General features: G+C 51.3%; 4 protein-coding genes and 1 long non-coding RNA gene across 10 annotated transcripts in view; 3 read left to right on the plus strand and 2 right to left on the minus strand.

Annotated features, from left to right (window-relative positions):
* The window catches only part of CCDC51 (coiled-coil domain containing 51), a 12,750-nt gene extending 5,050 nt beyond the window's left edge, over window positions 1-7,700 (minus strand). The window contains exon 1 of one of the 3 annotated variants that reach the window (XM_032412666.1): window positions 7,356-7,700. In XM_032412666.1, the coding sequence (XP_032268557.1) occupies window positions 7,356-7,374 (19 nt within the window). In that variant the 5' untranslated portion in view covers window positions 7,375-7,700. Of the gene's footprint in view, window positions 1-2,819; window positions 3,037-7,355 lie in introns of those variants that run through there. The other 2 variants (XM_032412667.1, XM_032412668.1) reach the window with 2 other exon arrangements.
* LOC116637244 lies at window positions 3,087-5,275 on the plus strand. Its single transcript, XR_004300437.1, has 4 exons — window positions 3,087-3,214; window positions 3,294-3,349; window positions 3,432-3,519; window positions 4,918-5,275. It is a non-coding gene; the product is annotated as an uncharacterized LOC116637244 (long non-coding RNA).
* Window positions 7,701-7,823: 123 nt separating the features above from the next.
* ATRIP (ATR interacting protein) lies at window positions 7,824-21,695 on the plus strand. 3 transcript variants are annotated; one of them, XM_032412671.1, is made up of 14 exons: window positions 7,824-8,168; window positions 10,153-10,283; window positions 10,969-11,139; window positions 12,731-12,849; window positions 14,015-14,172; window positions 15,774-15,875; window positions 16,207-16,336; window positions 16,530-17,213; window positions 19,813-19,949; window positions 20,112-20,203; window positions 20,648-20,728; window positions 20,897-21,149; window positions 21,399-21,435; window positions 21,538-21,629. In XM_032412671.1, coding segments are annotated over exons 1-14 (2,343 nt in total). In that variant the 5' UTR covers window positions 7,824-7,921; the 3' UTR covers window positions 21,539-21,629. The 3 variants fall into 3 exon arrangements, with proteins under 3 accessions (XP_032268562.1, XP_032268560.1, XP_032268561.1); XM_032412669.1 differs by lacking the exon at window positions 21,399-21,435 and having other exon boundaries at window positions 21,538-21,695; XM_032412670.1 differs by lacking the exon at window positions 21,399-21,435 and having other exon boundaries at window positions 20,115-20,203; window positions 21,538-21,695.
* A 576-nt stretch (window positions 21,696-22,271) lies between these two features.
* On the plus strand, window positions 22,272-23,797 carry TREX1 (three prime repair exonuclease 1). Its single transcript, XM_032412672.1, has 2 exons — window positions 22,272-22,354; window positions 22,616-23,797. The coding sequence occupies exon 2, from the start codon at window positions 22,634-22,636 to the stop codon at window positions 23,576-23,578; it is 945 nt and encodes a 314-aa protein (XP_032268563.1). The 5' UTR covers window positions 22,272-22,354; window positions 22,616-22,633; the 3' UTR covers window positions 23,579-23,797.
* Window positions 23,798-23,879: 82 nt separating this feature from the next.
* SHISA5 (shisa family member 5) overlaps window positions 23,880-27,076 on the minus strand; it is a 20,018-nt gene continuing 16,821 nt past the window's right edge. For both annotated transcript variants that reach the window (XM_032412674.1, XM_032412673.1), the window contains exons 4-6: window positions 25,604-25,722; window positions 25,246-25,455; window positions 23,880-25,122 (exon numbers count right to left, since the gene is read on the minus strand). In XM_032412674.1, coding sequence (XP_032268565.1) covers window positions 25,043-25,122; window positions 25,246-25,455; window positions 25,604-25,722 — 409 coding nt within the window. In that variant the 3' untranslated portion in view covers window positions 23,880-25,042. The remainder of the gene's footprint in view (window positions 25,123-25,245; window positions 25,456-25,603; window positions 25,723-27,076) is intronic.

Consider the following 27,076-nt stretch of genomic DNA (forward strand, 5'->3'; position numbering starts at 1 on the left):
CCCCCCCCCCCCCCCCCCCCCCCCCCCCCCGGACAGCTCCCATCTCACTTGCCATGAACACCAGTCCCACCAGTGGCCAACAAGCCCCGGTCCTCTTGACTGTCATCCCCTTCCTCCTCTCTGCCCCTGTCCTCCGCTATGGGTACCCAAACACACGAAACCCAACCCTGCTGCTTCCTCCGCTGCTCCAGTTGGCTCACCCTGATGTCTACGTCTTGGCTCAGATATCACCTCGTGGCAAGGCCTTCCTTGACCATTCCCCTCCTGGGCCACCTGCTTTATTTGTCTCCATCAGACACATATTTGCCTTCTTTACATGTTGCTAGGCCCCTCACTAGAACATAAGCTTGGTGACAGCAGAGACTTTGCTGTGAGGAAATGACTCAAGTTGTTCCTCTATTCCAGTCCCTCCTCTCGCCCACCCAGCCCCAACTCCAGCCTGACTCTCAGCCCCTCCCCATTCAAACATCTCACAGGCCCTCAGTCAGCACAGGGAAGGTGTTCCTGGCAGAGGGGGCAAAGTGGAGATGCACTTGGGGTCATCTAAAACCTGACAGGCAGCCAGTGCCGCTGGAAAACAACAGAGGAAAGGAGAGTGGGCAGAGGAGAGGCTGAAGAGGTAAACGGAGGCCACATTAAGGAGGGTCTTGAGGGCCACGTTCAGAACCTTGCCCCTCCAAATCCATTCTCCCATTCTATCCAGATGACCATCTCCTACCAACTGCCCATCCCACGATCCTCCATCACCTGTACCTCTTCCTCACTCACAGCCGATGGCTTGCTTCATTTTTCACTAAAAAAATACTTAAAAATTGGAAGACAACTTCTCTAAACTCCTACCATACCTTCCCACCTGCCAGTGTCTGTCCAGTTTCCACCTTCTCTCTTGCTCTTCCAGATGAAGAATTCATGCTCTAGGAAGATCAAGCTGTGCCCCAGGTCCCATGAGCTCTCCCCACCTGACACTGCTCACTAACTGATCAGACATCCCTCCAGCAACGGCCCCACTTCTCTGCCCCTCTGTACAGTCAAACTCCTTGACAGATTGTTGGTACTCGCTGTCTCCAGTTCCTCTTCTCCCATCCTCTCTCAAACCCTCCCTGATCCGGCCCTCGCAACCACCATGCCACCGGAAATGCTCTTGTCCAGGTCATTTCCACGTTGCTAAATCCAGTGATCAGATCTCAGGCCTCCTCTTACTCAGCCTATCAGCAGCCTGGGGCTCATGCTACCTTCCTCCTCCTTGAAACGCCTTCTACACTTGGCCCCACTCATCTCCTGAACCTCTCCACAGAGAGTGCTGCAGGGCAAGGTCCTCGGACTCCACTCTCATTCAGTCCCGTGGCTTTAAAAGCCATCTACTGGAATATTATAAAATTAATTATAGTGATGGTTGAACCACACTGTGAATATACTAAGACCACTGAATTGTACACATTAAATAAGTGAATTGTATGATATATAAATTGTATCTCAATAAAACTATTACCTATTTTAAAAGTAATCTCTACACCCAACCTGGGGCTCAAACTCACGACCCCGAGATCAAGAGTCACACGTTCCATTGACTGAGCCAGCCAAGTGCCACCACCCTCCACCCCACCCCCAAAACCATTACTTTAAAAAACTATCAACCATACTCTGATTTTTCCAGCCCAGACGTCTCCTGTAGATTCCAGGTTCATTTACCCAACTGCTCAATCCACATCTCTGCTTAGAAGATTAATGGGGATCGTGACTTCCCTTCCCAACTTGCCTTTTCCACAGCCTTCTCCATCTTGGTTGATGGAAACTTCAAGTCCAAATCAGACCAAAAACCTCAAATCACCCGACATCCTTCTCTCCCATCTCATATCCAATCCATCAGCAAATGCTACTTCCTTTCTAAAACCAAAATCCCTCATCCTCTTATCCCTGCCACTGCTACCACCTTGTCCCAGTGACTAACAATGTCTCCCTGCTTCTACTCTAGCCTCTACAGTCTACGGTCAACAGAGCAGCCAGTGGTCCTTTCAAAACACAGGCCAAACCATGCTCCTCTCTGCTCAAACTCTCCAGTGGTTCCTCATTTCTCTCAATGTAAAAGCCAAAATTCTTTCCATGGTCTACAGGACATCCACCTCCTGGCTCTCATTCTTCTCACTCTGCTCCAATCATATGGACCTTATTCCTCCCCCCGCCCCCCGAGCTTTATTGACGTATAAATGATATATATCACTGTGTAAGTTTAAGATACACACGTGATAACTTGATACACTTGATAGAGGTATGTATCACTAAACGTGTACCACAATAAGGTTAGCTACCACATCGTTCAGGTAATTACCATGCATGCACTTTCTTGATGTTGCTGGAACACACTAGGCTATCCCCACACCAGCGGCTTGCTATTTGCACTGCTTGCTCCCTTCTCTTTTCCAAGTCCTGCTCAAATGTCATTGCCATGCACTCCCATCCCAGCACTCTACCCACTTTGCTTTATTTTTCTCCACGCACTTATCACATGACCTGCGATATGTATTTCACTTATTTACTTTGCTTATGGGCTGTCTCACCCACTAGAATCTCAGCTTTGCCTGGGTAGGCATTGTTTTGCTCACTGCTGCAACCTCAGTGCCTACAATACTATCTACATATAGTACATACTCAACAAAAAAGTACTAAATGAATAAACAGATTTTGCAAAAAGTCATACCCCGGCTCTATTATAAAATCCAAACTCCTTCTGGCGGCCTCCAAAACTTTAGGACCAGGTGATCTAGCCCCCGTCCATATTTCTGTCACCTCCCTCCTATCTCCCTCCACCCATGCGTGCTTACCTCGGTTCCAGGAACGCGCTGAACTTCAAGGCCTCGGCACGCGCCTTTCGTTCTACCCTCAGTGCTTTTCCCATGCACGGTCCCAGGCCTAGCGCCTTCCGGTTAAGCACCCCTCCTGGCTTCCGGACCCTCCCCCTGCAAGCCAACCCCCACCTCGTACCTGGTGCTCCAATGCGGGAACTGCAACCCAAACAGAGCGCCCGCCACTTAGTAGATCTCTGACCCTTTAACGCCCGCCCCCGGAGTTGCTTCCGGCAGCGGGAGGGCAACTTCCTGACTAGGAGCCAATCAGAGGGCCCGCGTGGAAATATAGGCGCAGGGGGTGGGAAAGGGAGCTCCGCTTCCGGCGGCAGGGTCTGGGGAAGGGGCGGCAGGCGCCATGTCCGGCCGCGAAGGTGAGTGTGCGGGGATGGCCGGGCGGAGAGGGACAGGACTCGGCGGGGACTGAACTGAGCATGATTGTGTCGCCCACAGGTGGCAAGAAGAAGCCCCTGAAGCAGCCCAAGAAGCAGGCCAAGGAGATGGACGAGGTGAGGGCGAGCGCGGAGGCGTGGGCGGGTGCGGAGGGTCTGGGAAATTTGCCTGGCGTGAACCCCGTCTGCCTCTCCCTAGGAAGATAAGGCATTCAAGCAGAAACAGAAAGAGGAGCAGAAGAAACTCGAGGAGCTAAAAGCGAAGGCCGCGGGGAAGGGCCCCCTGGGTAAGTGAGGGCCGAGTAGAGAGAGCTCAAGCCGGGCAAACATTCTGAGCATCAGTCTGGTCCATTTCCTGCCTCGTTGGTGAGGTCCTCGCGTCCGCTACGGCGGACAGTCCCCGCCAGGCTTGGATTCGCAGCAGCGGGAAGGGGAGGGAGCCAGACCAGCTTTGTAAATGGAAACACCAAAATTCATATATCTTAGATACAAATTCGTAGAGTTAAGTTTCCAAATATTGTCCGCTATTTCTTGCCCCAAATTCGTATTTCACCAATTTTTTGCTTATAACATTTCTTAACCGCTCATATTGTTAATTCTAGTAAATTCTTTTGCATCCTGAGTCTTCACTTCTGGGTGCGCCTAAAGATGGAGTCCAGGTTCCTTAATGTGTTATTGCGCTATATGGTCTTTTAACCTAATCCTCCCACTATTCTGCCTCTTTCTTTATGCAGGAAGAATTGCTTATATATCAAAAGATCTTTCAAGCCCAACAGACCAGATATTTTTCTGTGCTTCTTAAATGCTGTTTACGTTCCTCAGACCAGTGAACAATTTCTTCTATAGTTATTTGTGCCCTATGGGATCACTGTGAGCCACACTGGGGCTGGTGGAGGCTAGAATGGTGGGAGTGTCATCCAGGGCTTCCCAAGGCTTCTATCCAGTGGGTTTGATTTGATTCCCAGTGCTGAGATTCTAGTTATTGAGATTCCTTTTTGGATCATGAGGTATTTTGTACCTTTCTTTAATCTGTGATTGTGCATAGGGACAAGGTCAGTCTTTAGTGAAATCTTATACTACCTGTTTTTCATTGAAGACTTCGTTTTTTAAAGGTTCATTTTGTCAGACATTTAGGATCTTCATTACTGCATTGGGCATATTTAATTTTGTAACTGTTTCTTAAGTATCTACTGTGTGCCAAATATATGGTCAAATGTAAATTGTATAAAATAAAGATACTGAGTAAACCACACCCCAGGATCATAATGTAGCAATGTGTGATGTGGCAGTTGAGAGTGTGGACTTGGATGTCAGACTACCCCAGATGGAATCTTGGCTTTGTCGCAGACCATCTTTGAACAACATCTCACTAAGATTTCATTATCTGGAAAATGGGTTGATGGGAGATGAGGATCAAATGAACCAGTGTGTGAAATACTCAACAGTGTAGATCTAGGCCAGTGCACAGCCGTTATTCATGCTCCTGCCTCATCTTCATGCAGATATTACCCAGCTTAGACTGTTGGTAAAGCCCTGTGCATGCTTGTATCAAAAAGAATGCCCCGCACAAGAGCTGAGCCTTTTTAGGATCCATATCAGGCCCCTGGCACTTCTACTGTAAGGAGTATATTTTTCCCATCCAGGTACTAATATTCCTTAGCTGAGACATTTTTTTCCTTTTGCAGCCACAGGTGGAATTAAGAAATCTGGCAAAAAGTAAGCTGTTCCTTGTGCCCGAGGCAATGATGATCCTTAATTCCATTCCTGTTTAAACATCTGGATTCCCTGTCATAGCGTCTGTTGCTACCTATAGCTGGAATGAAGTGTTGTCTTAGATCCTGTTGTACATTTAAGAATAAACTTTTGTAAAAAAAAATAATCATACAGTAGCTCATATTTTCTTTATTTCTTGTTACTCAGTCACTTCTACCTTAGTTGTGAGGTCAGAGTGAACCTAGCCCAGAATCCTGCCAATGTGTGCTCTTCAGTCTTTGTTCTATCCTGAACTCTGTGTCACCTGGAATTAAACCAATTCATTTGAAATGGCTATTGTTTTTGTAACATTGTATACCCGATGGAATACATTACATGAGGTTAATGGAAGAATTTGTACTTTGGGGGAGAAAAAAAGGTCTATGAGGACGTCCACATGGCCATTTGTTGTAATGGAATTATTCATCTTTCATGTCAGGAGTCCACTAAGTGCATGCTGCACATGTACCAAAGAGCAATTCCTGTTGTCAGGGAATTTCTCTGTTATGGGAGAGGAGCAACACTAATACATACAATATGCATTATAAAGGGAATAAAACTGGGGAAAGGAGAAAGATTCCTGAAAGTTTCTAAGAACCAAGCTTACTCTGAAACCTCCAGGTCTGCATTTATACTAGGGCTTCAGAAAGGTCCTTGCTAGGTTCCCATGTCTTAAACCCCACATTTGACCCATCAGCAAGATTAAATCTGGCCTCTGCATACTTCCTCCAGTATCACCCCCACACACCCCTCCCCCATTCTGACCTAAAATCCCTCACCCAGGTTATTGCAATCACATCCACATTTGTCTTCCTGCCCCCTACCCTTGCTCCCCTACAGTCTAACCTTCACTCGGGATGCAGAGTGTCCTTGCTAAACCACAAAGTTATACTTTGTCTCTTCTTGGCGCAGAATTTAGTGGCTTCTTAGGGCAAAAGTAAGAGTCCCCACAATGACCTGTCAGGCCTTAAGGGATCTGGATGCCACTCCCTACCTTCTGATACCATTCATCCCCTGATCATCTTGAGCCACAATGGTCTACATTGCAAGCAAGCTGACTCACTGTTTTTACCAACTCTTCCTTCTGCCTGTCACTTCTCTATACTGGAGACTACCTCCCTTTAGAAGAATTCAAACATCACAGTAGTGAGCTCTTCCCTTACCACTGTATATAGTGGTAGTCCCAGTTGTCTGCTACCCTTTTTGATTTTTTTCTCTTTATATTTGTTGATCACATTTGACTCCAGGAGGAGTAAACTGGAGGAGGCAGAGGCTAAGTGCATATATATTGAAACAATTCAGAGGCACAAGTCGATTTCCCCTCCAGTCCCTTGATATCACTGGAAATTACGCTAATAATGCTAAGTTTTCTCTGATCATGTGTTTTCAAGAAGGGCTCTAGAACTAGTCAGATTTTGCTAAGTCAAAATGGGAAAAGATTTTTATAGATTGAAGCCTGTTTTATGACTAAAGTACTTGACATTAATGGGGGGCGGCTCTTTGGTCCTCTCCTGGAAAGTTGCACAGCCAGCACACTTTGGACTTCTGGCATTCCCTGTTGGGCTGAGAACAACTCCCAAGATCCAGTGCCAGCACACTGCCCTGAGAATTGTCTACTATTTTATTTGGTGGAACCTAATCCTCTCTGACAAATGAAGTATAATCCTAACTTTACAAGACCAGAGACCCGCAAAAATTAAGACTTAAGCATTCAACATTTGGACCTACTGAGGGAACCTACTAGTTGTCTCAAAAACTAAACTCAGGTATTCAAGACCTTTTACACTCTGACAACCATCTCCCTTTCATTTACTGTTTCCAAAAACATTCATAGGACACTTACAAGCTAAGTTTGGCACTGAGTGTACAAGGGTGGAGTCTTACCTCTGTTACTCTCTAACACCCTGTTCCTGCTAACTGTCCTGCATACTACTGCTGCCCAATAAAATCCTGTCAGGTGCCCAAGTCCTGCTCCTCTTTGAAGCCTTACCTTCTCTCCTTGCCACAGATAACTCCTACCTGGCATTTGTGTGGCCCCCATGTCGGTGTTGTATTCTCGTCTCAGTAGGCGAGAGTATGCCAGTCTCCTTGCTAACTCAGTAACTCACTCAACCTGGAGGACAGCCCAGGTGCCACTTTCAAGGGGCCTTTCTTGACCTCCTGGCCTCCTCATTCATTTATGACCTGTGCTTGGGACAAAACCACTCCGGCGCTCAGAGAAATGAATGAATGCCAACAGCCTGAACAGTTAGTTCCCACACTCTCCCAACACAGGCACGCCCTTCTCAGAATCACCCCTCCTCCGCAGACCTTTCTTCTCCACACCTATCTCAAATGCACACACTCAAAACATTAACTCTCTCAAAGATACCTCCAAAAGCTGTATTCATACTCTTCGCCCAACCCCACTCTCCCAGACTCCTCCTCAAGAGGATCTCTGGGTATGTGAGAGGTGAGTCCGGCGGGAGGAAAACAGCGAAGTCGCAGAGACCAAACCCCTGAACGCTGCCTGTCACGATTCACAGGTGTACGTGTGAATGTCAGGGCGGACTCCACCGCGGCTGCAGGGAGGGGGCGCAGAGCCACCCGCGCCGTAACGCTCGTAAGGCTCGGCCCCGCACCCCGGTAACGCGGATCGCGCAGCACGCATCCCGCCGGAGACCCACGGAGACCCTGCCACGGGTACCAGAGCGCCCAGTAGAGCTGGGTTGGGGGCGGGGCGCCACCGAGAAAGGCCCGCGCTCCGCAGAGCACGGCGACGCGTTCGGATTAGGTCATCCTTCCGCGCCCGCTGGCTGGCAGCCGATTGGCCCGTGGGCTCGGGGGCGTGGCCCTAGCGGCTGAGGCGAGCGGCGGCGCGCGGGCGGTTGGTCCAGCGATCCGGCCTCGCGGCGACCAGGCCCTGCTCGGTGCCCTCGGAGACTGGCCGCCGGAGGCATGGCTGGAGCCCCCGCGCCGGGCAGCAGGAGGCGGAGCGGGCTCCCGGCGCCTAGCCCTGGCCCTCCGCCCAGCATCGGGCACCCTCCGAGCAAGCGAGCCCGGGGCTTCCCCGCGGCCGCCGTCCCGGACCCCGAAGACCCGTTCGGCGCGCACGGGGATTTCACTGCCGACGACCTGGAGGAACTCGACACCCTCGCGTCGCAGGCCCTGAGCCAGTGCCCGACCGCTGCTCGGGACGTGTCCAGTGAGTGCGCCTCGGGGCCTTTCCCCGGAGGGTGGTGCAGACCTCGCCAGACTTCCTTGATGGCTGTGGCTTCGGAACCCCACAGCGACCGCTGCCCCGGTGTCTTGCACCCACACTGCCCTGCTTAAAATATAGGAATGGCTTCAGCTAAGCAGTGGTTGTACCTCCAAAGGTCTTTTGATTTGGGGGAGAAATGTATCAAGAATGTTAAACAGCCGATTTGAAATACGGAAACTTAGGTTAACGTTTTACTTTAGTTTATAAAGTTTAGGCCGCGAAGTTCTTGGTTCTAAGCATAGATCCTTGGAACCCGACCACCACCATCAGAACCATCATACCTACACATGGGGACCCATTCTTGTGACAGGTTTGGGAGGCTTTAGATCTAATGAATACCACTGCCCCCCTTGGGCCATAAGAACATAAGAGGGGGCCCGTCCGAGGCAAGAGATGAAAGAGATTTATTCCTTTATACAACCGGTAAGTTGTACTAGGTGCCCAAGACCTTAGGAACTGTAACATACTTAGCAATTGACAAAAGACAAAAAAAACCTTCCTTCAGGAGCTTACATTTCTAGCTAGAGAATGTATGAAGTCTTGTGGGGCTCACAGAGGGCACCTTGCATCTCTACTTGGATATCTCACAGGCATCTTAAATCCCACACATTCACCTCCTGGAAACCCAGTCATTCTCCAGTATTGCCAGCGTGGCACCTGGCAGAGCAGACATTCAGAAAACGTTCATTAATGACTAAATATTCTATACAACAGTGACTGGTACCACTCTCCATCAGGTGGCCCAAGGCAACAGTTGCCTTTCCTTGACCATACATCTAATTCCTTTCCAAATCCTGTAACTTTACCTTCTTAATCCATCTCTGGAATCCATCCTTTTTGCATCATCTCTACCATCTCCCTGATCTATGTTACAATTATTCCTTCCTTCTGGATAATAATCTGCTAAATTCTCCCCGTTTCCAGTCTTGACTCCCTGTAAATCAGACTTTACACTACAGCCAGAGTGATCTTTTCAGAACTCAAATCCGGCTGTGTCTCACACAGATAAAAGTGAACATCCCTGCTGAAGCCCTTTAATGACTTCCCACTGCGTCTAGAATAAAGATCAAAGTCCTGGGGTGCCTGGAATCTGCTTGTCCCTCTCCCCCTGCTCCTTTCCCTACTTGTGCTCTATCTCACTCTCTCAAATAAGTCAATAAATAAAATCTTAAAAAAAAAAAAAGATCAAAGTTCTTAACATGGCCTGCAAGGCCAGTATGGCCTTTCTGAGTTTGAGCCACACTGACCTTCCTTCATTTCTTGAATGCTCCCTGCTTCCTTACAATACATAAATTGCACATTGCTGTTTCTTGTTCGCAGATTCTTCCCATCCATTCCCCCCATTCCCGCTCATCTGCTTAACTTCTTGTTCTTCAGCTCTCAGCTCAGTCATCACTTCCTTGGGAAGCCTTCCAGTCATTCCAGTTGGATCAAGTCCCCCTGGGATAGGTTTTCCTATATTTCTTCTCTTGTGCAGCTCTTATCACAGTTGTAAAATTTGCATTTTTTTAAATTTGCATTTGTGTGAATAGTTTTGAATATCCTGTAAGCTCCATGAGTGTAAGGACTGGATCCATTATGCTCACCACTGTACCTTTAGAGACTAGATTGTGCCAGGTGCTCAGTAGGTGTACGAGCTGGTGTAGGTATAGGTGCTCAGTAAATACTGTTCAATAATAGATCACCAACTTCTGACCAGTGAGGTCCCCACAACACCTTTTCAGCCTTCAGATGAGACTCTTAAAATTGGAGGGTGGGGGGTGGGGAAGTGGCAGGATCTGTTATTTCGTAAGGATCATTTATGAGTTTGAATCATGTTTTTGGGTTGGAAAATATCTATATTGCTTATCAGAGCTTTCTCTAATTTGCTTTCAAGAGTGATTCTTTTCAGCATTGACTGACAAAAGTGGGAAAATGTTTTTTACAGATGTTCATAAGGTCCCCAGATTAGATGGGATGTCAAAAACTCCTGCAGGGAAAAACAGAGAATTTGTTCCAGTTAAAGATAATTTTGAATTAGAGGTACTTCAGGCACAATACAAAGAACTTAAAGAAAAGGTAAGTGACTTAACTTGTGGTTCTTATAGCTAACTTACTCACTTATGCATGTGTTATAAAGCAGTGTAAAATAAGATATGTAAAAGTTTTAAAACAAGAGTTCAGATTCAGCCCCACGAAATGGAGGAAGGCTAGGGAAAGAAAGCCAGAAAATTCAGACTGAAAGAAACCAAATCCTGAGATTCCTAACAACTAGGCAAGAAAGGAAACAGTGTACACCAGATCCAAAAAAAGATACAAACTTTATGTCATAGTACTGAGACAAATTTATAGTATATGTCTTCTGTAGGGGATACGACATCATAATGTTTGCTGTTTTCAGTAGCAGTTTTACAAAAAAGCAGACATCCTTTATATGACTATCTGTAGATCCTTAGGAAAACCAGGAACATAGTGTGAAATTTTGGATCTGTGAAGTGTGTGACCCAGATTGTTTAATACTTCTAGAACCTACAGAATCTGTATGTGTGAATGACAGTGTGTCCTTAAGCTATCTTGCTGAATGTCAGCTGTTCCACGAATGGGCCTAGCAGACCATGGTGACATCTAGTTGGTATGGATATATTTGAGGACTCATTGGTCTGTAGAACATGGTTTACATGTGCTTTTTCTGCTATATGTTGAAACAAGTACAAATATAACTTTCCCTTGTAAGCTTTTCACAAGATTGATTTGGGATTTATAGATGAAGGCAATGGAAGAAGAAGTCCTCATTAAAAATGGAGAAATAAAAATTTTGCGGGACTCGCTGCATCAGACAGAATCCATTCTAGAGGAACAGAGAAGATCACATTTCCTTCTTGAGCAAGAGAAAACTCAAGCACTTGGTGACAAAGAAAAGGAATTTTCCAAAAAGGTGACCCAGAGCTTTTTTATTTTTTTCTTGTTCTGGACACAAGCTTTGCCTGTTCACTGAGTTCTCTTAAAAGCAATGACCAAAGTGTCTATAAGTCTTCCAGGAAGATTTCAACAGTTGTTTGTTTTAAATACTTTCTGCTATCAGTTAATTGCATATACTTTTCTTCTAGGTTCTGCATGTGGTTTGGAAAAGGACTTAGAAGAAACTGCTTTGCTGTGGTAGTTATGATAGTTGGTCTTGGTAGGAACAAATCAATAGCTTAGACTTTCCAGAAATAGGCTTAAGTAAGAGCTTTTTTGCCAGGTCAGAAACTCAGTTGACCTAGCTTAGGCCAAAAGAAAATGTATTGACTTCCATAGCTAAGTCTGGGAAAAAACAGGTGTGCGGGGGCTTTGAATGACTCAAGCCTTGCCAGGACTTGTCTTCACTGTCTACTCTATAGACAGGCTTCATCCTTATGGTAAAGGATATGTTCTCCAGCAGCTCTTGGGTTCATGTTTCATAGCTCCAGAGCAGAATGAATACTTGCCTTCCCCCCCCCCCCCCCCCCGCCCAATCTCAAGGCTCTCATTGGTCTGACCTGAGTCACACTATAACCACAGAGATGATAGCTCCCGTTTAAATCACACAGAGGTAGGGAAATGATTATTTCTCAGGGGAGGGAGATGCTGTTCTGGGAAGAAATTAGTAGGTGTCCATACATACCGCCATTTTCCTTTAGCACTTTCCAAGGCTTCAATCTCAAGGACATGGGTCTTATTCTGCCATTCATTCAGCAAATTAGCAAACTTTAAAGAAGCACTAACCTGTGCCCAGCACTAACAGCAGTACTTGTCTCTCCACATACATGATGGAAGAGCAAGGGAGTTGTAATCAGACAAACCAGAGTTTGAATCCAGGCTTTCTTTCTCACATGTGAGTGGAGACTTCAGGGTAATGACTTAAGCTCTGTGACTCATTTCCATGATCTGTTCCAGGAAATAACCAGAAGGGTTGCTATAAGACTTAAACAGCCCTGCACGTGCTGGGACGGTGCTGGGACTGGGACTACACTTGGCACGGAGTGTGCCCAGGGAGTAACAGCAGTTACTGTTGGCTGTAGGCCAGAGCAGGTCTGCCCATGCTGCATGGGGTTTTGGTAAAATTTCCAAATACTCTGCCCAGACTTTCAAGAAGACCTGGAATCATACACCACTACGTTCATCAAAAGGTCGACATGTCACTGTGAGATAAGGCACCTTGCCAGGCTCCAGGCTGGGCAGTTCATATTCATCCTTCCTATTTAATCCCCCCAACCGTGAAGACAGGTATTTGTGTTACAGATAAGCTAAAGTTTAGAGAGGCTGAGTAAATGGTATTTAAACCCTCACAAACTACCTCGCAATAGATCAGGTCAAAATGTCTTTCTAGAATACCATGCTCACATTCAGGAAGAAGGCTAAAGCTCTACAGAAAGGACATTTGTGTCACAGTGGACTTTCATACTTATTTCTCATTGTTTTCGTTTATGAACTTGATGTTTTGAAGCCCAGAAATAATTTTGCATATATGATGGGGCCACCACGAGTATGTTGTCTTTGCCTTCCAGCTTCAATCATTGCAGTCTGAACTCCAATTTAAAGATGCAGAGATGAATGAATTAAGGACAAAGCTTCAAAGCAGTGAACGAGCAAATAAATTGGCTGCTCCTTCCATTGCCCCTATCAGGTAATGATGGCGCTGAAGGAAGAGTTGTTTTGCATGGTTTATAGAAAGTATGAAAAACAAGGTCAGGCTAGTCTTGAATAAAGGCCATTTAAACTTTGCCATTTGGACATAGATCCTCTTTCCTAAAGGCCTCGAAGGTGGTTTAGATCAGGCGTGAAAGGTTTGGCGCATCACAGCATAAAGGCCTTACACCCTAGAAGGGCTTCCTCTCTATAGGACTTTATACTCAGGACTAAAAAAGGCTGGAAAGATGCTCTCCAAACTTTTGGGGTGGCTCAGTCTTCATTTTTTCCCCCCAGTTTTCATTTTTATGTAATTTGTTTCAAATAACTGATTTTGCCCCAAGTATAAGTCTATTTCAGTCCCAACTACTTGGAACATTTATTTTTCATTTGCTGCCCTGGGACCTTTGTCCACCAGTCCCCGCCTTTGCTGCAGATGTGATCAGCTTGTTAATGGTCTTGTCCTGCCCCCTGCCTGCCAGAGAATTCTGGCACACTGTTGATACCAGCCTTGAAATTTGAACAGTATGGGTCACGGTGTCTTTTTCTGGTATTGAACATTCTGCTACCTTTGCTCATAATGGGCAGGGTGTGAAATTGAACTCTTCTTGCCTTGCCTAGTCCAGGTAAGACAGGAAAGCAGAGGGGGGTCCATCCTCACCTCTTCACACATCTCTGACAGAAGGGTTTTGGCGTTTTCTGATGCGCTCAGAGGGTTAAGACTGCTTCTCTAACACAAAGACCCTGGCACTGAAGAACTGGCTCAGTTTTCAAGTTGGAGGACACAACATGCCTTTTAATAGACCCTCTTTCTACTGAAAATCTTTGAATTCAGCCCCTGGGGACTATTGAATAAGAGGTTGTTCCGCATTAAAAAGATATTTTGGTGGAATTGGAAATAGTAATGGAATTAGGGCCAATATTTTTGGGTGATTAGAAGAATACGGAAATGAAAGAGGTTTTCAACAATTCGGATCACAATGCCTTGAATTTTGCACTGCTATCCTGACAAAGAATGACAAATACAGAATAGAGAAAACCTTTGGTCAGAGCACCTAGACACGAAAAGTTTAACACCTGAATAAGTTAGAAGTTTTATAACCAGGTATTTTAAATGGTTTTAGCAGAATCATTACTTTGCTTTCATAGTTAACTTTTTCCAGTCCTAGGAAAAGCCCTTCTGTGGCTATAAAGCCAGAAGCATGTTCTCTACAATCTGGAAAACCATCTTTCCCTACAAAGGAGTCTTTTAGTGCTAACATGTCCCTTCCTCACCCCTTCCAGACAGAGCCAGGATACAAGTCCCTGGTGGGCAGAGAGGGTGAGTTGGTCTGTCTCTCATCCATTGCTGTGTAACCAATTATTCAAACTTGTGGCTTAAAACAACAATGAGTATTTCTCCTGGTTCTGTGGGACAACAGTGCTGACAGAGCACAGTGGGGATGGTTTGTCTCTGTGGGGACTAGAATCACTGAAGGCTTGTCTGGGGCTGGAGGATCTATTTCAGAGTGGCTCATTCACATGACTGGCAACGGAGTTCTTCTCCACATGTGGGCCTCTCTACTTGGGTGACCTCATAACCTGGTGGACGGCTTCCTCTAGAGCTAACAAACCAGCGAGAGCTAGGTGGAAGCTAGCCCTTTTATGGCCTAGCCTCAGAAGTCCCATAGCATCACTTCTGCCACATTCTGTTTGTTAGAAGCCATGTTCAAGGGGGAAGGAAACTAGGCCTCACCTTTTGAAGAGAAATGTGTCTAGAATTTACAGGCCTATTTTAAAACCTCCTCAGTCAACATCCATTGACATGTCAGAAACACAGCCAGTACACAGGAACTCGTGTTCCTTTCAGCCTCGGGTTTGTACCGCTAGGTCCAGACTGAGGGGATGCTGCTGCTTTCTAGAGGGACACAATCTAGCATTGGTAGGTTTTCACTCTGAGAATACGCTGTGTCAGTTTATCTTATAATTCTGATACATCGCCTCTCTCCTAGCACCTGGCACCTTGCAAGCCATTGGCCATCACGCCACCTCAGAACCTTAACCACGCATATTTTTGGCATCTGGCAACTACAGGGACAGTATAGGATAGTGTCAGGAGCAGGCGTTGCAGCCCACCAGGCTGGCAGGAGTCCCAGTCACACTACTTACTGGCTTGTGTGATGTGGGCAGGCAAGTCCCTTAACGCCTGTGCCTCTGTTTTCCTGTATGTAAAATAGAGCTCATGATAACACTTCCTGTTAGGGTTGCTCTGAGGAACAAATGAGCCAGCATGGGTAAAACTCTTAGAATAGAGTCTGTCTGGCACATAATAAGCACCATAATAAGTGTTAGTGACTACAGCTTTCATGTTATATTGCCTCATTTTAAAGTGGGGCAAACAACTTTCCTTTCCTTTCCTTGTATGAGTTCCTGTTTTCCATGAGGAAGGCAAAAATGTGAGGATTCTTGAGTTGCTCTGGCTCTTGTTTTAATCCAAGGTTGAGGAGATGGAACAGTCTCTGTTTTAAACTCATTATGGGGCACCCGGCTGGCCCAGTCCATAGAGCATGCAACGCTTGATCTCAGAGTCATGAGTTGGAGCCCCACATGGAAGGTAGAGTTTACTTAAAAAAACAAAAAAACAAAAAAAAACCTCGTTACATTCAAGGGGCACCTGGGTGGCTCAGTCGTTAAGCGTCTGCCTTCGGCTCAGGTCATGATCCCAGGGTCCTGGGATCGAGCCCCACATCGGGCTCCCTGCTCAGCGGGAAGCCTGCTTCTCCCTCTCCCACTCCCCCTGCTTGTGTTCCCTCTCTCGCTGTGTCTCTCTCTGTCAAATAAATTAAGAAATCTTTAAAAAAAAAAAAACAAACCTCATTACATTCAAGAGTTTCTGATATGCCTGTGCTTTTGTGCTCAAGTTTTGATTCACATTTTCTCTAGTTGTAGAGAATAAGAGCCACAGTCTGGGAGGTGACCCCATAAAGCAAGAAGAATCCCACAAAAGTCCTATTGACAGCTGGATGCAGAGATCAAACACTCAAGGTACCAGAACACCTGCCCCTCGTGTAGGAGGCCTGCACAGCTCCGTTTGCCTCTGCAGTGCTCCATTAGAATTGTCTCTGAGAACCAGCACCCCAGGCAGTCCTTCAGAGGGTCTGGGGGAGTGGTAGTCTGTGACTTAAGCAAAAGACTATAAAATAGAAGGGGCCAAAGCAGGTATGTCCCAGAACCCTCAGCACCCACAGGGACCTCAGTGGGTCGTAAGGGCAGCTTAGAGGACAGTTAGCATCCAAGGAACCCTCACTTTTCCTGCCGAAGCCTTAGAAAAGGTCTCCCTTGTCAGAACCTTCTAGAATCACGTTGTCTTCTGCAGGTTCCATTTTGATAAACCTTCTCCTGAAGCAGCCTTTGATCCCAGGGTCATCCCTCGGTCTGTGCCACCTCCTGAGCAGTTGTTCGGAGGCTCCTACCAGCACCCTGCTGCAGCCACCGGGGTTTGGCAGGTAAGCTCGTTTAGGAAGGAGTTCCCAGGAAGCAAGTCCCTTTCTGGTCCTGACCAGCCTGGGAGGTCTATGTGCTGGGGTTGGGGGTGGGGTGGGGTTTGGGAAACTAGAGAATTTGGCCAGCAGGTTGACTGGGGCCCTGGACATTGTCTCCATCTCACACTTGTGTGTTTTCTTTTGTATTTGCTGCTAGTACCTTGGCTGGGATTTCAAGCCTGAGGACCACAGGTTCTCATGATGGGTCATTTCCCCTCTTGGCCCTGAGAGAAGCACAGAACCTGGCACTCACTGGATTGAATCTGGTTGCCAGGGATGAAGGCTCGTGTGATGGAGACCCAGCAGAGGGAGGCAGAAAGGCCTTCCCACTCTGCCAGCTTCCTGGAGCTGTGCATCTCCTCCCCCTGGTACAGTTCTTTATCGGCTTACACTGCCAGGCTCTGCAAGATTTGGCAGCGGCCAAGAGAAGTGGAGCACCTGGGGACTCACCGACACGTTCCTCCTGTGTGAGCTCTGCGGGAGAGGCCAGCCTCGAGGACTCACTTTGCAGCCTGGAAAGCTTCTCTGTAGCGTCCCTTAGTGTTCTTCAGCACCTGGTGTGCCACAGCGGAGCGGTCGTCCACCTGTTACTGTCAGATGCAGGGCCGGATTCTGCTGCTAGGGCAGGAAACCAGAGCGTGGTTGACAGACAAGATCATGGGGATGTGTCCTCAGCCCCAAGGGGGCTTGCCAGTGACCAAGGCCAGCACCCACTACTGAAGATGCTTCTTCACCTGTTGACTTTTTCTTCAACAGGTCACCTTCAAGCCAGTGTCCTGAGCCAGTGTCTTAAGATTTTGGTGAAATTAGCTGAAAATGCTTCCTTTGATTTCCTGCCCAGGTATAACAACACAGCATGGAAATCATGATTCTTTGTGGGTCTTCCCTGACCTCTTGAGGTCTATCCCGTGGCCCTTATACTTTGTCCACTTCTTGACTTATCTGTGCTTCTCAGTGCTAAGCCTTGGTTTTATGTTCTGAGGCTTCGTTCAGGGAGTTCTGAAGTGATGGAAAGTGGGGCCAGGTGTTAGGAGAACCAAGAAAGTGATTTAGGAGAACCAAGGAAGTGATTTATTTGGTTTAATTCTGGCTCTGTACGGCAGGTAAGCAAGAGACACATGTGTTGAAAGAAGGCTTGTAGCCGCTATGGAAAAGCATCCTTGTCCCCAGGACAGACAAAGGCTGAACCAAGAGCCTTGAACCTGGGCCGTGGATCAGGTGAAGACCATGAATCACACCACATTTAAGTTTGGTGGGGTTCCCTAAGGAAGCGGAGGGTGTAGGGTAGGTCTGCAGCCCATAAGCTGACCTTGCTGGGAATCTGTCCATCATCATCGTGCCCTCTGGCATGAGTCATAGGTTACCTGCTCCTCTTAATGTTTGTGGGAAGTGGTTGTATAGTGAACCTAGCTTGTGAACACTGTAGTCATAAATTCCTAACTTGGGATTCCAGAGCCTCAAGACTGGGAGGAACTGTAAACACCATCCAGCCCATCCCCTCATCCAATAATCCTGTCTCCCTCTCAGCACGCCACCAAGAAGTCAGTTCCTATTTGGAGTAACTCCACTGGCTGCACTTACCTTAAGCTTTTAGCCTCTGAGCTTAGCATACTTGTTTCCGAAAAACACTTCTGGATCCTGGCTTCCATTTGAGGATATTCTAGCTGGTCTGGTCCATCCTAACGGTAGTCCTCAGAGCTGGACACAGTACTCACAGTACTGTGGTGTAGTGTGGGCAGCATGATAGATTCGGAACCATCACCCATGTGTCTGGCACAGACCTAGCTCATAGCGGCTGGTTGCTTGTTTCATAGGTGTTGAATGAATTCCAGGAACCACTTTTTACCAGTCCTCTTGGTAGATACACCATCATTCCATTCCTGTTGAGCTTGTCTGCAAGGACATGATAAAACAGCAATTTAGGGATGCTTACTATAGGCCAGACAGATGCCTTCTGTCCACTAGCTCATGTGACACCCTCAGAGCCCTGCATCCTCACACCTAGAGGGAGCCTGGCTCACTGGAAGCACTCAGTATTTGCTGTAAGAATACGAATGGAGAGAGCATGCTGGGCCAGTTTCAGGCCAGTCTCCTTGACTTGCCCTTAATCACGGTCCGACACCACCTCCCACTTGGTGCTTCTCTTCAGAATTCCTACCTCCTTGCAGGCTGAACCCCACTACCACACAGCTTCCTGTTCACCTTGGAGTGAAAGCGAAGGACACTTGCCACCAAGGCCCTGACAGTGTGCAGTGCAACACAAGGAGCCATGCAGACAGCGGTCTCATAAAGGGCACCTTTGCCCACCTAGGCCTGAGGGCAAGTCATCCCCTCGGACTATAGCCATAGGTCATTCCTGGTTACTGGGCCATTCCCGGGTACTGAGATGGCAGCGACTTTTGAGCAAAGAGGTCTCATCCCCCGCTTCAAACAGAACAGCAGGACTATTCTCTCTTGTATGTTTGGGGCTCTGAAAAAATTTTTTAAAAGAAGGCTGATGTTATCCAAAAGTAATTTGGAAACCACTGTGTCATATATAAAGATAGATTTTTCTTGCAGATAGTTTCAGGGACTTTACACGAACACTAGAGACCACTTCTAACCTAATGATGAAATTGAGTAACAACCAGGTTAAATCCCAGTTTCCCGTAAAGTTCTACCCTCCCTGGCAACTGAAAACATGCCGCTTATCCACTGTACAGGATTTGCTCTAAAATGATTTCACCCCAAACAGTGAGAACTTGCTTCCTAATGGCATACTGAGGAATATTCTTAACCCTCGATGGTGTGTGCTGAGACGCTGCAGATGCATGAAGGGGGACACGTAAAAGTACTCCTCTCCCTACCCACAAGGTTGTGTGGGTTGAGTGAATGGCAGTTGTCTTGGGACTTAGTTCTTTAGTTCCCTGTGCCTGTGAGACCTGGGGGAGAGTGTGCCCAGAGCCCCTCACCCGTGCACGCTCCAAGGGGGCACCTGCTCTTATCTGGTGTTTTCAAAAATGGTCTGCTCAGCAAGTGGTGTAAAATCCAACCCTAGCCAAGTCTGCATTTGCCACTTTGGAGCCTGGCCAGTCCTTGGGTAGTGGGCTCATAACATTCTCACACCCAAGTTAAGATCTGCCTCCCTATTTGGGAGCAGTGTGGAAGCCAGGCACCCCAGGTCCAGGGAGGCAGCCCCCATTTACAGGTGGCGCTGTGTCTGGTAAGGGCCTGTCCTGTCTAAGCCACAGCAACATCGCGGTGGAGGCTTGTACCCACTCGTTCACAGGAAGCAGATGTCCTAGCAAGCAGGTAGTGGTCGGCCAGCATTTGAACCCAGGTCTGAACCACAGCTCCTCCTCGTACCGCCTGCTCAAAACGGCCTGTTCCCTCCGGTGAAAAGCGAGGGTGAGTTGGATTGGGTTACCAGTGTCCCATCTCTCTGGGCCCCTGTACTGTAGGTTCCAGTGCGTGTTCCAGGTGCTGCCACAGTGCCTGAGCCCCGAGAGCCCCCTGCCCAGCGTCCTGCTGACTGTCAAGCTCCTCTCCCTCCTGGCGGACCACGAGAAACTGGCGCCTCAGCTCTGCTCCCGCTCAGGTAAAGCCCGGCAGGGAGTGGGTGGCTGGGCTGCCGCTGCAGGCTGGAAGCAAGGGCGGTGGCAGGGACAGGTCAGAGCCCTCCTGAGGGCTTCTGCAGCTTGTGCCCGGGGCTCTGGGTAAGAAGGGGAACCCTGAGTGAGAGGTGGGGCGTCCTTTTCAGAAGGCTGTCTCCTCCTGCTGCTGTACACGTACATCACATCAAGGCCTGACAAAGTGGCCTCGGACACACAGTGGCTTCAGCTAGAACAAGAGGTAAAAACTCCAGAGCCCCTGCTGTGAACTGCTCACCACCCCACCCCACCTCAGGGCCACTGTTCCTCCTCCTGGGGAGAACGGAGCTTTCATTCGCTTTGGTAACAAGAGTTTACCCAGCTGCTAACAAGGGGAACTCAGTCCAGGAGCTCCACACTACACAGAAGCAATACAGCTGGGCCCCAGGGTGTCCTGGGACTTGGCAGAGTGGCCTGATAACTGGTCCCACCCTGGCTTTGGGGCCTGGAGGCAGGTGGGTCGCTGGTGAGACATGGGGGTTGGCCCTGAGCCTAGCCTGGGAAGGCCCCAAGACCATTTCTTGGACCCCATTGTATAGACAGGCAGTTGCTAAGGCAACCGGAGCAGTGGTAGAAGCCTTAGCAAGCCCTCCCTGTGACCAGGGTCTCATTCTGCCCTAGACGGACCAGTCTGTTCTTGTTCTAGGCCGTGTGGCTCCTCGCTAAGCTGGGTGTGCAGAGCCCCTGCTCCCCGGTCACGGGCTCTAACTGCCAGTGCAACGTGGAGGTGAGCGCATGGGGGCCGAGGTGACCCTCTGCAGGGACCCCCCCCGCTCCATGCCCCGCAGCCCCGACCCCTCCTCACCTGTGGTGGCCGGGCAGGGTGCCGTCCAGCGGAGCAGGCTGGGGGGTGCAGGAGCCCTGGGACCCCGCCTCAGTGTCGGCCCTCCCGCAGGGGGTCAGGGCGCTCACGGCGATGCTGCACAGACAGTGGCTGACAGTACGGAGGGCCGGGGGGCCCCCCAGGACGGAGCGGCAGAAGCGGACGATGCGCTGTCTGCGGGACACAGTGCTGCTGCTGCATGGCCTGTCCCAGAAGGACAAGCTCTTCACTGTGCACTGCGTCGAGGTCCTGCATCAGTATGACCAGGTGATGCCAGGGGTCAGCATGCTGATTCGAGGGCTTCCGGACGTGGCCGACTGTGAAGGTGAGCCCGCAGGAGGACTCCTCCATGTCCAACCCACCCGCGGGGCTTCCCTGAAGTTCACGGACAGGTCACACTTCCTGGCCTTAAGTCAGCAGTCTTCCCTCCACGCAGCCTTTGCCTTACTGCTCTGGCTCTTCTCTGAGCATAGCAGGCTGCCTTTTGCTTGTATCTGTTGAGTCGGCCTGGCAGAGCCACGGTTGTTCCAGAAACATCCCTGTCTGAATTGCCTTTGTGTCACTTTGCTTGCAGTAGCTGAGGGAGCAAGGCCTGGGCGTGGAAGGGACTGGTTAGTTCCTGCGGGCGTGGGGGAGGAGCGGTGGGCCTTCCCTCCACCCCTGTGCCCAGCACCTGCAGGCCTTCACCGTAAAACCCTCTTCTTTTCGCTCAGAGGCAGCCCTGGATGACCTCTGTGCCGCTGAAACCGATGTGGATGACCCTGAGATGGACTGCAGCTGACACCTGGGAGCATCGAGCCACACGGTGGCACCAGAACCACTACCTTCCCCATCAACTGATTAAAAGCAGCAAAGGGCTGTTTGAGAACACGCCAGCCTTGTGGTGTTTCCTGAGTCTGATCTGTGTCGGGCTGAGTGGGGGGGACGGAGCAGGAGCCAGACCCTCGGAAGCCTGGGAGCCTTCCCGTCCCTGGCCGGAGTTGAGACCCTGTCCCCATGGTAACGAATCAGCCCTGAGGAAGGAGCCCGGCCCTGCCCTGCCCTGCCTGTGGAATTGTCCTGAGTCATCGCTTTGGGCTGAGGCCATGGGAAGAAACCACTGTGTGGCAAAGCAGGAGGCAGGCGGCAGCCGGGGCCTACAGCAGGGAGACCTGAGAAAGTGGGGCCAAGGAGAGGGTGCACGGTGGCCGCTGGCCACAGCCGGGCTTCCTGGCAGGCTGGAGTCCTGCTGCTGGCCTTCCCCGAAGGGCTGGGCACCACGGCCCTTGTCCTGCCGGCTGCCTCTCACGGCGTGAGCGCTCTGATGCGCTGTGCCAGCCAGCAGGCCCACAGCTGTAGGTCGGAGGCCTCTGGGGAGTCAGGAGGGGGCAGTGCTGGGGAGGGACAGACCTGGCCCGCTGATGAGCAGGGCGGGCCTCCCTCAGGACAGCCCACAGGCAGGCTCACACTCGGTTTCACTTCCCGCCACTGCTGCCGGCAGCAGGAACCAGCCAGACTGCACCCCGAATCATTGCTGCTGCCTGCTACTCGGTAAGTGAGGACTCCCGCGGGGATGGGGCAGGGTGGGAAGGCCTCACCCCCCCACCCGGGCCCAGGCTAGGTGGGCGCCAGGGGCGGAGCCAAGGTTTCCCCCAAAACAGACAGCTGAGGGTGCTTCCCCCTAAGGAAGTCATGCCACCCTCTCTGGCTTCCTGCCCTGGAAGCGGGTCCTGGAGCTCACTGACTGTGCCGGCCTCAGCTCTTCCCACTGGGGCACTCATACACCCACTCCCCACCCCTGCTCCTCCCCAGGCTCGGCAGGTACCCAGCATGGGCTCGCAGGCCCCAGCCCCGGGGCCCGTGCAGACCCTCATCTTCTTGGACCTGGAGGCCACTGGCCTGCCTTCCTCCCAGCCCAAGGTCACGGAGCTGTGTCTGCTGGCTGTCCACAGATGTGCCCTGGAGAGCTCCCCCAATATTCAGGGGCAGCCTCCCACAGTGCCCCCGCCGCCCCGGGTGGCAGACAAGCTCTCTCTGTGCGTGGCTCCAGGGAAGGCCTGCAGCCCAGAAGCCAGTAAGATCACAGGCCTGAGCACAGCTGTACTGGCAGCTCACGGGCGTCAGCGCTTCGACGCCGACCTGGCCAGCCTGCTCCGAGCCTTCCTGCAGCGCCAGCCACAGCCCTGGTGCCTCGTGGCACACAACGGCGACCGCTACGACTTCCCCTTGCTCCAGGCGGAGCTGGCTGTCCTAGGCCTTGCCAGCGTTCTGGACGGGGCCTTCTGTGTGGATAGCATTGCCGCCCTGAAGGCCCTGGAGCACGCCGGCAGCCCCTCGGAGCATGGCCCACGGAAGAGCTACAGCCTGGGCAGCATCTACACGCGCCTGTACGGCCAGGCCCCACCGGACTCGCACATGGCCGAGAGTGATGTCCTCGCCCTGCTCAGCATCTGTCAGTGGAGGCCGCGGGCCCTGCTCCAGTGGGTGGACGCTCATGCCAGGCCTTTCAGCACTGTCAAGCCCATGTACGGGGTCACGGCCTCTGCTGGAACCAAACCAAGGCCATCTGCCACCACAGCCACTAAAGCCCTGGCTAGAGCCAGGGACACTAGTCCCAACCTGGGCAGGGGCAGGAAGCCCAAGGCCGTTCCTCCAATGGCGGGCCCTGGAGCCTCACCCAAGGCGGGACTGCTAGCCCCACTGGGTCTTCTGGCCTTCCTGACCTTGGCACTAGCCACGCTGTATGGGCTCTCCCTGGCCACACCTGGGCAGTAGGCCAAGAAGGAAAGTCTGACTAATAAAGACCCCCCCCAGCACTGAGTGGGCACTCACCTCTACCCTCCTTGGCAGCCTCAGAGAGGCCTCCTGCCCCTCTGCCCACACTCAGGGACCTGGGGAGGGGGACACAGAGGGTGGCACAGTCTTTGTCCTCCACCCTCCCGAGCGGGATGGCCAGACACCTGAGTGTGCCCAGGAAAGACAGGGCAAACATGGAAATCCAAGAGATGGATGAAGATGGTACATGGCCTAATGCCCAGTCCCAGCACCCAAGGCTCTGAAGAAAGAAGGCGGCAGCCCCAAATGTTTGCATTTATTATAAACAAAGGTGCAGACCCTAGACTCTCAGAAACACATCAACAGGTACAGAGCTAAGACAGATCTGGTGAGATATTAACAGAGGAACAGGGAACACCGAGGTATTCATGTCTGGTCGAGAGCAGCCACCTAGGGCCCCCTTCCACCTTTGGTCCAGACGGCCCCTCAGCCCAGGTGTCCTGGGTGCCAGGACCCACTGAGACTGGGGTACGGGAGCTGGCTATTCTGTGAAGCTGGTGTGGGGAGAGGTAGGGCCTATCAGAGGTCTGACGGTCCCTCTCCACAGTGGGCCAATTTCCCTCCAGGACCCAGGGGGTTCAGCCTCACAAAAATGATCACATACATTTTAAAACAGGAAACAGGCAAACTGTTTTTGCCTAAAAGGAAAGGAAAACAAAAACACTGCAGGAAGGACACCTGAGTGTGCAGGTGGACAGAGGCCGCCCTGCCTACCTGTGGTGGGGGTCGTGGCCAGCCAGGGCAGCCAGAGCCGTGGGTGGACGTGGCCCTCCAGGTGGTGCCAGGGAGGATGCAGGGACAGTCCAGGCAGACCGCGCTCGGGTGGGTGGGCCTCTGCCTCAAGTGTTTTGGTCTCGGGAGGCTGCCCGCCCTCTGCTGGACATGGCACAGGCTCTGGGGACTATGGGACGACTGCTAAAAGGATTAAAACCCAACTTAGGCCCCGAGCCTCACCCCCATGCCACGATGGCTCTGGTTCCTTGAAGAGTACCCCATGCCCTGGGGACAGGCCATGGCCTTGAGCAGTGGCTCGCCACTCTGCCCAAACCAGAACACGTGGGCACACTGCCTACAAAAAGCCCCACTGTCCTAGCAGGACGAGCCCCCACCGGCCTGGTCTCCCTGGGGCAGTATGGGAAAGAACTCCCACCCCAGTCTTTGAATTTTGAGATTTCAAAAGAGCACAATTTCAAGTGAGGAAGAGAACGAAGAAGGGTCCCAGCAACCTTGGCAACGACTTCTCCCCAGCGCGGCATCACAAGAAGCCTCGTGTACAGACCGGACACAAACACCACGCACGGGGAGGAAACGACCGTGCCTGCATACCCATCTCCTCTCTCACACACACACACACACACACACACACACACACACCAAGTGGCAGCCAGAGAAGCAGGGACAGGCTCAGGGGGCTGCCTTCGGGGGGTCCATGTAGGCCGGGTTGTAAGGAGGCTGGCTGGCAGGATAGGGCACGGCCGCACCTCCTGAAAACAGAGAGGACACTGGTTGGTTGTGAACACGGAGGGCTGCAGTGTGAGGTGACAGTAGCAGGCGATTTGTGGGGGGGGGGGGGGGCAGGCAGGGTCAGCGTTGGCAGCGGTACTCACCAGCCAATGTCTCGTGGTAGGCCGGGGGGCCCATCAGCTGGGCAGGGTAAGGCGGGGGGTACTGTGTCGGGTAGGGTGCTGCTGGCATCCCTGGCTGCGGGGGCATGGGGTGGTAGCCCTGGTACGTTGGTCCGGGGTAGCTGGGTGGCACACTTGGAGGCTGAGGGTAAGGGGTGTGCACCACCGTGGTGGCCGTGGTGGTGACCACCGCTGCAGAGAGAATCCCAGTCAGGACCACAGCCACCCCTCACTCCAGCTTAGCCGAGTCAGGGCCCTGGTCAGCGCCCCCCTCCCAGCACCTGGGCTCTGCACCTACACCCAGGGTCACGGGGGGCGGGGAGGGGGCAGGCATGCTTACGACGCGGTGGCCGGCGACACATCTTGTAGAGATAGCAGCAGGAACAGGTGAAGCAGATGATGACGGTGACGACAGAGAGCACAAAGATGGTCAGGCCGATGGCTACAGTTGCCCCAAACCTGCCAAAGAGCCGGTGGTGACCCAGGGCCTCTCGCCCCGGCCCAGGACCAGCAGTCCACACCCCACCGTTCCCAGGGGCACCCCTCTCGCCAGAGCAGACTCTGGGCAACACAGAGCAACTTCCAGGTGGGGTAGCCTGACTCTCCTTCAGACTGTTTCCTTGGTGTAAAATGGGGTGGTTTCGCGAGTCCGTGTAAAGCACCTCACCCAGGGTCTCCGCCCTTGGAGTGTCTCCCCACCATACACCCCTTGTCCACCCCACCCACTCAGCAGCCGGGCCTCGGGCACGTGGCTCAGGCCTGTCCCTGTGGGCGAGACCGACCAGCTCACGGCCTCTGGGAGCCCACACTTCGGCGTAGGAGGCAGATGTGGAGGTAAAATGGCAGCACAAGGGGCAAAGGTGGGGAGAAATTCCAGGAGAGCAGAGGCCAGCGTGGCCAGAACAGTGAGGAGAGGCACGTTCACTGGCCCCAGAGAGGGGCTGCAGGTCCCCCCAGGAGTGACGGCGAGCCTGCTGGGTGCGCGGCACTGTGCCAGGGGTTCACAGACATCCCAGGGCTCCCACACTCTGACCAGTAGGGCAAGTGGGCAAACAAAGAGACGGGTGGATGATATGGGGGTGCTGGAGCTCACCTTGCCTTCTGGAAGAGGAGGCCCGCCTGCCTGATGCCAGCCCCTCAGCAAGGACCACAACAGAGTGGAGGGGCTTTAAAGAAAGGACAGGCCCTGCGCAGGAAGCTCACTAAAACGGACTTTCAAGGGCAGACGGAGTCCCTTGCTCTCCTCCTCTGTTGCCAGGGACTAAACTCTTTTCTAAGGAAAGGCACATGCTTGGTGACTGCACCTAGTGCATTCAAACGTGGAAGGAGGGGCACCTGGCTGGCTCATTTGGCAGAGCTTACGACTCTTGATCTCTGGGTCGTGAGTTCAAGCCCCACCCACGCTGGCCGTGGAGCCTCCTTAAAAAAATAAAAGAAAATAAAATAAAAAATAAAACAGGGAGGGAGCTTGGTGAGCTACAGGGCCTCCACCTCTACTGAGGGCCCAGGGGAAGGCGGTGGGCCCGGCCCCACCCCACCCCGCCCTGGGTGGAGGGGCTTCCCCTCACAGTCCAGAGGGGCAGCACCACCTCAGCAGGGCCCCACACAGCCCAGCGACAGCCTAGGACAGACCTTTCACACCGTGGACCCCAAAATACACAACTGCACTCACAGACCAGAAGCCACTGGCCACTGTGCGGCCCTCACCTGCTCCAGACTCACAAGCTCCTCCCAGACCCGCTGCTGCCCCCCAGGAATGGAGAGAAACACACACACACACACACACATACACACAGCAGGGCGCCCAAGCTCA

This window comes from Phoca vitulina, unplaced genomic scaffold, assembly GCF_004348235.1.
Source record: "Phoca vitulina isolate PV1807 unplaced genomic scaffold, GSC_HSeal_1.0 scaffold13, whole genome shotgun sequence".
Lineage (NCBI taxonomy): Eukaryota > Metazoa > Chordata > Mammalia > Carnivora > Phocidae > Phoca > Phoca vitulina.

Coding starts and splice junctions, on each gene's coding strand:
- TREX1 (XM_032412672.1), top strand. CDS start 22,634: ATGGGCTCGCAGGCCCCAGCCCCGGGGCCCGTGCAGACCCTCATCTTC.
- ATRIP (XM_032412669.1), top strand. CDS start 7,922: ATGGCTGGAGCCCCCGCGCCGGGCAGCAGGAGGCGGAGCGGGCTCCCG. Junction 11,140..12,730: donor AAAAGGAATTTTCCAAAAAG/GTGACCCAGAGC, acceptor TTTGCCTTCCAG/CTTCAATCATTGCAGTCTGA. Junction 15,876..16,206: donor GCAGAGATCAAACACTCAAG/GTACCAGAACAC, acceptor TGTCTTCTGCAG/GTTCCATTTTGATAAACCTT.